Source organism: Nanorana parkeri, unplaced genomic scaffold (assembly GCF_000935625.1).
Source record: "Nanorana parkeri isolate BGI_ZX_2015 unplaced genomic scaffold, ASM93562v1 scaffold165, whole genome shotgun sequence".
In the NCBI taxonomy this organism is placed as follows: Eukaryota; Metazoa; Chordata; class Amphibia; order Anura; family Dicroglossidae; genus Nanorana; species Nanorana parkeri.
Window position 1 is genome coordinate 370,494 of NW_017306433.1, and position 10,325 is coordinate 380,818.

General features: G+C 40.7%; 1 protein-coding gene across 1 annotated transcript in view; it reads left to right on the top strand.

Annotated features, from left to right (window-relative positions):
• UBR3 (ubiquitin protein ligase E3 component n-recognin 3 (putative)) overlaps positions 1 to 10,325 on the top strand; it is a 132,347-nt gene that overhangs the window by 61,737 nt on the left and 60,285 nt on the right. The window contains exons 21-24 of the mRNA XM_018554562.1: positions 1,539 to 1,680; positions 2,213 to 2,314; positions 4,046 to 4,219; positions 8,564 to 9,027. Coding sequence (XP_018410064.1) covers positions 1,539 to 1,680; positions 2,213 to 2,314; positions 4,046 to 4,219; positions 8,564 to 9,027 — 882 coding nt within the window. The remainder of the gene's footprint in view (positions 1 to 1,538; positions 1,681 to 2,212; positions 2,315 to 4,045; positions 4,220 to 8,563; positions 9,028 to 10,325) is intronic.

A 10,325-nucleotide genomic window follows, 5' to 3' on the forward strand; every position in this document is an offset into this window, starting at 1 on the left:
CAAAGAGAGAATGTAAGGGGGAACCAACATTTTACAGTTGTCTCTGGAACAACAGTAAAGAGGAGATCATCCAATAGGACAATCTCACTATCGTGAATGTAGCAATACAAAATCTAACTGGTTCTAATCCCTTAACCCTTTCGCTGCTGAGCCCTCCAGAACATTTTTCAAATCAGCTGGCCAAGCCATTTTTGCAATTTTTTTCCCATTTGATTTTGATTTTCAACTGTTGGATTGCTAGCGTTTGTAAAAGACCCCCCTAACCATATATTTTCTGAAAGCGCAGGCCCGGTAGAATAAAAAGATGGTGATACTAAATTTGTAGGCCCTGCGATTTGCGATAATTGCGCAAATGTTTCTCAAATTAATATTAAACCGATAAAAATACACAATTCAATTGTTAAAACACACCAAAATCAGTATTCGTGCAAAAAAAAAATTATTTTCTGTCTAAATCTAAAAGATAAAACTGTATTGAGTTAATAAATAACAAATATTAGCAAATTTGTAATTACGCCTTTTTGCAAAAAGGTAAAAAAATTAGTGTATGCAAAACTGTAAATAAGCGACTTATGTAAAAAGTTTTTTGGTGTTTGTGTTGTGATAAAATGATACAGGTTTATATTTAATTGCAACACAAGGTATGACAACGCATGGCAATGCGTCACAAAGCTTTGCCATGCGCTGCAACAGTTAATTTAATGTTTTTTTTAAAAGAAAAAAAATCATGCACTGAGATGCGTTCTAACAACGCACTGCAACGCATGTGTATGGTGTGCACCAAAATATGTGTATGTTATGTGGGGGGAGGGAGGGGTTGTGCTTTTTTTAATTAATTTTTTTTTACACATTTTTTTAACATTTTATTTTGTTTTACATTTTTTTTATTTACATTTTTTTTACGTTTTAAAAAAATAATAATTTTGTATTTATTTTTTTACTGTTGGGGGCTACGGTGAAATATCTGGGGTCTAAACAGATCACTGACATTTCCCTTTTGAAATAGAAAAAGAAATTGAGGACACCATATCCTCAATTTCTTTTTCTGCAGCCTCAGCACTCAATGAATGGGAAGCACTCAGTACAGAGGCTTCCCATTCCATTCAGAAACTGCTGATAGTAAAATATTTACTATCAAGCAGTTTATGAATGGGGAGAAGCCTCCATAGGGAGTGCTACTCCCCATTCAGAAATTTACACATTTCAGAATTCAGAAGTTTACACATTTTTACACCTTTTTTTATTTTTTGCACATTGCTCCCCCTGAACATTCCCCAGTGACTCCATGGGAGCTCGACCTGGTTCTGTCACTACTCCAGAAACCACCCTTTGAACCTACCAGGGATATTTCCCTGTTGTCTCCACTCACAGGTTACCTTTCTCATTGCTATCAACTCTGCTGTTTTGTTGTATTTCTTAGCTTCAGCTTCCTTTTAGATAACATACTTTTTTGCATTATAGTAAAATTGCTCTATTTTGTTACTTTGAATACTTTGCATGTACTGACTTTAAGTAATTGCAATTATTTATGTGTTTAGTTTGAAACAGATAGGAAGATGCCCGGGAAACCCATGGCCACCTTACAAGAAGAGAACCCCACTGCATCCCAGCTACAAAGGTCTTATGAGGCTCTTGCACTGCAAAACGTTACACATTGTGCTCTTCACTCTGCTGTACAAGGTGTGTGGAGTGTACGGGTGTCTTCATTAATTGCTGCTTTGTATATGCAAGGCAAGCACTGCTCATAAAGGTCTAAAACCACTATTCTCCAACAGCATGTATGGAGGAACCTGTTCTCTTTTTTATTTTATTTTTTTTTAGCCTGAAGTTTAAGCAAAAAAATATAACAATTAATGGTTTTTGGTATATATGGAACTTTAGTAATTTACTGGTATAATGTAAATTGTAGTTTCTTTGTTGGCTGTCAGCACATGTAAATCATGTACAACATGTGTCTTATGAATGTATTAACAAATGACTGTATGCCCACTGCTTAGCTGGATGTGATAGATGTCTTACTTTGAACTTGTTCAGTGAATGCCACCTTCAGGGTCATAGGGGAAGATGTAATCATGTGCAGTGAGAGGTAAAACCAATTGTTAGCTGGGTCATTGCAACTTACTGCAGCTGGAAATCTGTAGAACCACCATCCTGAGCACTCTGAGAAGTATAGGCAAGGAATAATACATTTTATTCTGTTCTTTATTTTTAGATTTTGATGGATCATCAGAATATGTCGGAACATGTTCTCTGCATGGTTCTCTATCTGATAGAGCTGGGGCTAGAAAACTCTCAAGAAGAGCCTGCTGACCAGGTATGCATGAGGTTTTAATTTGTGTTTCCTAATTCTTGTTTATTGTTGTCTAATAGCACAGGTTTGTTGCATGTTTCAGTTAAATTGTTTTCTTTTTGTGTTATTTCTTTGTATCCCCCCTACCTTTTTGACCTTTTTTGTTTTCTTTTTTTCTCGATTTCCTTCTCCTATAGCCTGCCTCTGCCTTTAGGCAGAAATTAAAGGGAGACTGTGGGAAGTAGTGTTACTTTTAGAGGGTAATCGGACATGTGACTTTTGTCCTGGCCCTGTGATCCACTAATGTAAATGTCCTGTGTCAAGAGCTTTCTCCTCTTTAAGTTCTCATGCAGAACACTGTCCTATCATTTATATCCCCATTTTTTTCCAGTTTCTCCAAACCTCCAATTTCTTCTATAGTAGAATTTCTCATATGACATACAAACAATAATAAGGCCCCATTCACACAGTGTAGAGTGGGGCCATACAAATCCGTGTGCCGTGCACGGCCGGGGCCGTTCCCGGGAAGGACAAGTGCTGCATGTGATTCTACGCAACAGCCTGTTCTTCCCTATGGGAGGACGCAGCCGTACGCTGTCGTACGCTCACCCGAGCTGCACATCTGTGCGGGTGCAGGTGCCCATACTCGTACGCAGACAGGATGGATCCTGTGTGCGTCCGAACATGGACACCTGCACGGATGTGCAGCTTGGGTGTGCGTACGACAGCGTATAGCCGTGTCCTCCCATAAGGAAGAACAGGCAGCTGTGTAAAATCATGCAGCACCTGTACTTCCTGGGAGCGGCCCCATACGGCCGTGCACGCCGCACGGATCTGTACTACCCACTCTAAGCTGTGTGAATGAGGCCTAAAGCTTGCAGGAAGAAATGTTCAATATATAGAAAGAGATGGGCTAAACCTTATTGAAGCTTAACCTCAGACAATGTTTTTGTTTTGCTTAGTAAAATACAAAATTTTTAAATCAAATGCGGCGCCATTGGGGAGATTTTTCTTCACTTCTTATACTCTAAACCTGTACAAGATATGAAGAGGAGCAGTTGTCCCTTGGACAGAAAGACAGCGCCCAAAAACATTGTCAGAAGTTCTACAACCGCCCCTCCCCATTTAGCAAAAAAAATGTGTGTGTTTGGTGCTGGAGAAAATTCCTGTTACTTTTTGTCCTTTATGGGAGTGAGAGGAGGAAAATAAGACGCTTAAACCGTTCCCCACAAAGTAAGAACAAAAATGGTGTTGGGCTTTAACACACCTCATGGCTCCTCTTATAAAACGTTTTGCTGTGGTTCTATTTTGTCCTGAATAGGCATTTTTTTTTTTGAGGTACACAGCTGTGAAGATTTCTGAAACGTAGGGTTATGCCACTGCCTCCAGGAGAAATGGACACTGGGTGCAAAAATTAACACATTAAAACCCTGCCACTTTGTGGACATAAGGACACAGCTCTCTCCCCGCATATCCCCTCATGGGAGGAGTTATGTCCTTAAAGTGGCAGACCATACCCCTACGTCTCAGAATTTTTCACAGCTGTGTCACTCGATGCATTCTGAGAAAAAATAGCAAGGGCACATGCTGTATATCGGGAATCCAGCACTGGTGATTTTAAGCATCTAACTACTTTCCAGTGGGGTACCTCTGTCCGCTGTCTGTATGACTTTCTCTTTCCAGTTATTGAAATTAATGATAATTAACCATAGTTGTATAATTATCTTTTCTTTCTCCCTAATTGTGTATTCTCAGGATACTGCAGGGCCCGATCACTGCCATGACAGCTGGTTTCCAGGCAGCAATTTGCTGTGCAATATGCGCCATGTTATAAATTATGTACGGGTGAAAGTACCAGACACTGCTCCAGAGGTACGGAGAGAGCCACCAGCAAGTACCAGCTCGGATGGCCACTCCTCCTCCTCTCAAGTAAGTTTTATTCAAATAAATTGTTTGGATTTGGTATAGTACATGGTGCAAAGAGATCTGTTACCGAATTACTACCTATTAGCTGTTTTGGTTGAATATTGTATGATATGATAAGTGCACATTTCTGATAAAAATAGTATCTACTTCCTGGTTGGTTTGCAAAATCGTAGATTCTATACTGTGCGTGTGTGCGTGCGTGCGTATTATAGTATGTATGTGCTAAAAAGGAGAGGAAAAGCAGTAGACTGTATTGTTTTTGTTGCAGGGCACCTCAACACACTACAGTGGCTTACATCGCAGTGTGCTGCAACTTGGGTGTGTTTGCAGGGTGCTTTAGAATACCATTCAAAATGAATGACATCACATTGCACCAACACGCATTACCAGAACACATAAATGGGTCCTAAAAGTGCCAAGGTGTTTTTAGGTGCACTTAGTCTTGAATCTTACTATGGCATGAATATAGCTCAAAATACAATTTAATCACATGAAATAAACTGCTTTATTATCCATTTGCCAGAACCCCAGAAGACCAGCCTCACTCCAGAGAGAGGTAGATGTGTGTGATAAATGAATGCATGTGCTGCTGTGGCATTGAAGTGCATCTTGAAAAGCCTTATGCTGCATGGTTTATTTCTCTAACCTCTCAGAATAGAACTTTTCTCTGGGTAGTGTTTGGTAGTATTGATGGTGTTTAGTGCTACTAACTCAACATGATGGATAATGCCTTCTCCTGGTTTATGAATATTGATGTAATCTGCACTAAAGTCATTATTTTTCCTCAGAACATAAAGATCTTTTCACTGCATATGCATTAGAATAGGCGGTTTCTGGGATCTTATGGCGTGCTTGTTTTCATTAGAGCATCACGGTCAGACTTTAAAGACATCCTGCACGCTTAAATATAATTTGTTTTATCTGCATAAGCAATGGGTCCATGCAACTTAATATCACAATACCACTGATACCACTTTGAAACAGCCATGGAGCACTGTTTTCCTGTTCTTTAAAGGGAACCGGTCATGAGAGTGTCTTGCAGACGGCCATTGCTTCTCCTTTTATTCTGAAAATGCCAGTGGCCTGCCCCTGCTTTCTGGCTTTAGTATTTTTGGCTCACTGACAAGTATGCAGGTAATGAGTTCCGGCTTAAAGCGACACTAAACTCAGGAGTTAAATCTTAAAAATGCATTCAAGTATCTTGAGCGTATGTATCTGAATGTATCTTATTTGTGTGTCACTGGGATGTAGATCCTCAAATCATCTCTGAATCGGTGCTGACACTGGCCTTCCTTCTGGAGGGTGGCTACTTTGGTTCCCCATGGTTCCTGTATGTGTTGTAAAGTAGTCACTGCTCCAAGCTCACTCCCCCGATGGACTATAACTTCAATACAAATTAGTAAGACAAAGGTGAGTTTGTAGTCCATCACAGGAGCGAGTTTGGAGTGGTGGCTACTTTACAACATATGAAATCACAGTACCTTGAAATCACTTACTCTTTACATCTTTCTTCTTTTGATTTTACAATTGCTAGTTTTGGAATATAGACATGTGGATATCAAAAAATGTACTTGCAAGTAATGTTACACCTATATTCCATGCTTAGATTGGTTGTATGGCTGAGAATGGCACCTTTTTTCATACAGCTATAATGCCAGTGACGAACAGCTGTAGCTTCTTTTTCTTTGAACTGATCTGTGTTTCAATGTATATACATGTCTTCTAGTTGTATATTAGGATAGATGCACACTGTGTTTAGGAATGTAAAATTCCTGTGTAATAACTAAACCTGCACACTTGACATCCATCAGCTGTCTGAGCCACATCTAGTTCTGGATGGTACAGTTCATTTAAGGAAATTGGGCTTCAGGAGGAGAATGGAACCAAGCAGAAAATATTCTTGCTGCACCTTTCACAACTCACTAAGAGCTCTGTGGACTTTTTTTTTTTTTTTTAGGGAAAGTAAATTAATTTGGATGAATGGCATTGTACGGGACTTCATCTGTATTGGCTATAAATCATCCAGCACTTTCTGTGTGCTTGGCTTTCTATGTAAATGAAGTATAATCATTGTGTGCCACATTTGTTCAATTCTGCATCAGTTAAGCGTAATTGCCAATCTTTATGCAATATATTCTAGAGAGTTATTAATGACCTTTTCTTGTGCCCTTGTAGCGGAGCTATGGTACGTTGGTTGAGATGGGTACATTTTGCCACATTTGTGTTTGTACTGAGAAGTCAATAAAAGGTTTTGTTTCAGTTTTGCTTTAAAATACAACCAAAAGCAACAATTTGTATTTGTGTAGGTCTCACTTTATAGAAAATGTGTTGTCTAGGGAAAACTGTGTAATTAGACCACTTGCTGGAAGCTGAGGACTTGTTTCTATAAGGGCTTGTTCACACCAAATGGAGACCAGATCTGCATGAGTTTCTGCAATGTGTTTTGCCGCATTTTTGCCGCAAGACGGGCTGGTTTTTCTTTTAGCCTAAAATGGGCATTCAGTGCGTTCCAGGGCATTTGCATGCATTTTTTATGCATTTGCATGCGTTTTGGTGCACTCCAGAGCAGAAAAAAATAGGGCATGCTTCAGTTTTTCTGCATGCTCTGGAACTGAACGCTGCGGTGTGAACTAGAGCCCAAAATATCATTGGAATACATTGGATGCAGTTTTGACACGTAACTGCTCTGCTCTGCTCCGCACTTGGTGTGAACTAGCCCTAAGTGTTTTAAATTACACAGGTTACATGTGTTGTGTTTGAGGGGAGCACAGAATGAAGATAAGTACTTTTAAAATCCTGTATAAAAAGATGGCATCCAAACACATCATGATCTGTTTCCTTCGTTTAGCTCATAGTATCCTGTCTAGAGGTGTAGGGGGATGTAAATTGCCAGTGTTCATCATCTTTCCTCCCTTTAGCCCCTTTGATAGTGCATAGAAGCCCTAGGCCTGCTCCCAGTAAGTTGTCTTTTTACACAGGTACACATCTTCTCTTGACAATTTATTCCTTTGTTCTTGAGCCAGGGCTCATGTTCTTTTTTTGATTTGGGTATTCCAGCTAATGTGACAGAAGGCAGACTTAGCAGCCAGTCCCAAAGTTACTAGGCTGTCCACTGTAAAGTTTTAGCAAATATGGCTTGTTGAAGGGAGTTTACTAAGCAGATGAACCCTTGAACCTGTTTGTGTGCATGTTGGTCAACCTTCTGCACACTCTTATACAGGGGTAGCCAAACTGCGGTCCTCCAGCTGTGGGAAACTACAAATACTATTGTGCATCTGCCTCAGTAGGCCATGCCTGTGGCTTCGAGACTTGCAATGCCTAATGGGACTTGTAGTTTCATCACAGCTGGAGGGCTGCAGTTTGGCTACCCCTGCTCTTATACATCTAGACACTATTAGACATTTTTGTATTAAAACTTTAATGCTTGTTCAATATATTGCATAGCATAGAAGTCCTTGGTACATACTCGTGACATTAAACCCTTCGCTTATAAAAAATAAATTTTGAATTCCATAAATCTTCTCCTAAAATCAGATTACATGATATGGCTATCCTCACTCCTATTTTAAAAGAACCAGCCTTGGAGATGAGATCAGTGCAGAGACCCCAGTTGGTATCATGAAATGTAGTCCCATGACATTGAGAGATTTGCTCTCCAAAACACACAGTATGCATGATTCAGGGAGGCCCAGTCATTCAATTCTATGGGCTGAGGGAGAGATAGAGGCCATGATTTTACTGGAGGGTCCTGCAGTGTACTACTACTACTCCCCACAGAAGCCTTCTCCCAGATTGGCACAGAGATCATGGATATCAGCATAGCGGTAATGGAAATGTATGGCACATTAATTAGCATTGAGAATTGCTACAGTTGGGTAAGACAATTAGCTGTGACTTCTACTTTAATACTTGTAAGTATAAAAGGTAGAAGAGTACTGTGAACAAGGCTTGTCCACATAAAAAATAGTATTTGCTAAAATCTAAGTAACCATTATAAGATGTATTTATTTTTTTCATTTTAGTATTTGTTATTTTTCTACCATGTGTTTAAAACACCTTTTGGATCATGTAGACGGGTGCTGTTTTTTGTGTTCCAAATGCACATAAAAAACAGATCAGCGGATTCCCATTTACTTCTATGGTATAGTGTAAATGACGGTTTTGACGTTGTGTTTTGCCTGCTTTGTGTTGCATTTCTTTGGTTGCCGTAGGTCCTGTAGAGAGATGTTTGAATTACAGGTAAAGCAGGTCGAACCTTTTAAATGCATGCGTTTGAACAGCACTGCGTTCAAAAAGAGTACATAACCACCCATCTACACAAGCCCCTTACTCTTTTCTCTCCTTCAGAATTCAGGAACAGCTCAAGTATTCAGCTTGGTTGCTGAACGTCGTAAAAAATTTCAGGAAATAATCAATCGCAGCAACAGTGAGGCCAACCAAGTTGTGCGGCCAAAATCGTCAGCACTAAAGTGGACAGCACCGGGTTCTACACCTCAGTTAACTACAGTGATTTTAGAGGTGAAGGAGAGTGTGTTGTCTCTGCTTATTAAACTTCACCAGAAACTGTCTGGTAAGACGGACTCTTATTGCCCTCCCTGGGTTACAGATCCAGACTGTCTTGCTCAGGCAGATCTTTCCAAGTATGTACATGGAGATGGGGTGACCGCTGTAGAAAGAATTTTAATGAAAGCAGCAATTCAGAGCCAATTAAACAAACTCAGCATTGATGACATTTGCCGGAAGACTGCACCCCCTGTTCCACCCAAGAAGTCTAGCCCTACTGAGAAGAAAACCTTGGACAAGGAAGAAAGGTAAGCTGTCCTTGTAATTCCTGTCATAATTTGTCATTTGCAATCATTCAGCATATTTAAATTACTTTTGTATGTGCTTTAAGCATTAGGATAGACATGTCTATGGATAGGACTCCAAATTGCATGTGTTTATATATTTATATGACCGCTAATGTTTAATCATTAACTTTTAACATTATTATTTATTAGGGATGTCCCAATGCCACTTTAAGACCAAGTACCAGTATTTGCCCTCAGTTACTTGCCCATACCAATTACCGATACTTTTTCTTAAATGGACATGTGAAATTTTTTCTAAAACAACAGACTGATGATTTTAGGGCAGTTTCTCACCAGAGCTAAATAAAGATGTTGCCAGAAATTAATACAAGTCCCCACACCAGCGCGCCAGTCCCCACACCAGCGCGCCAGTCCCCACACCAGCGCGCCAGTCCCCACACTAGCATTCTCACCAAGCTGCGTGCTGATTTCTCCTGGGCGACATGTCGATCTCTGCAGGGCTTTGCGGGCAGTTCCTATGCTGTGGAATGTCCGGGGCTCTACTGTGCTGTGTGTGGGGCTGTCCATGGCTGTGCCTGCGCTGGGAAGGAGGAGGACATATACAACCGGACAGGCATATGGACAGCTACGTGCAGGTCCCCAGCAGGCTGTCGAGGTCCCCAGCAGGCTGTCGAGGTCCCCACAAGCGTGGGAACTCGGACGGCCGCTGCAATTTGAAAATGTAAAGGGCCGGTATCGGCCTTAAGAATCGGTGAAGAGGGAGCATGGAGCCGGCTTCCCAGCCAATCAGGAAGCTGGGCAGCGTGTAATGACTCTTTGCCCGGCTTCCTGATACTGGAAGCTCGTGTATCGGACTAGGCATCGGAGCATTTGGGTGAGTACTAGTATCAGTGCATCCCTAATTGTCACCATGTCAAATGGGCTTCCCATGGAAACTAAAAGAGGCATTTTCAAAATACATTAAGCAGACATGGTCCACTGTTGTCAACATCAGGCAACCCAACCTAAAAAATGCATGCAGCCATTTCCGCAGTGCATATAGACATGAAGTGGCTGTGGGAGATAGAACAATGAGAAAGAGGCCAAAAGTATTTTATTACAACGAAAGAAAGTTGTTTACAGTGCGTAGACGCCGGAAGTGACATGCTTTCCTTCACTTCAGGTTTTACAACTGACAGTTCCTGGCCTCTGTGGACGAGGTGAATCTCTATTCAAGCACCATCTGTGCTTGATTAGCTTTAATTAAATCCAGAGGTGACATTATGGTTCTGTTAGACCCCCTATAATAAAATGCAGGG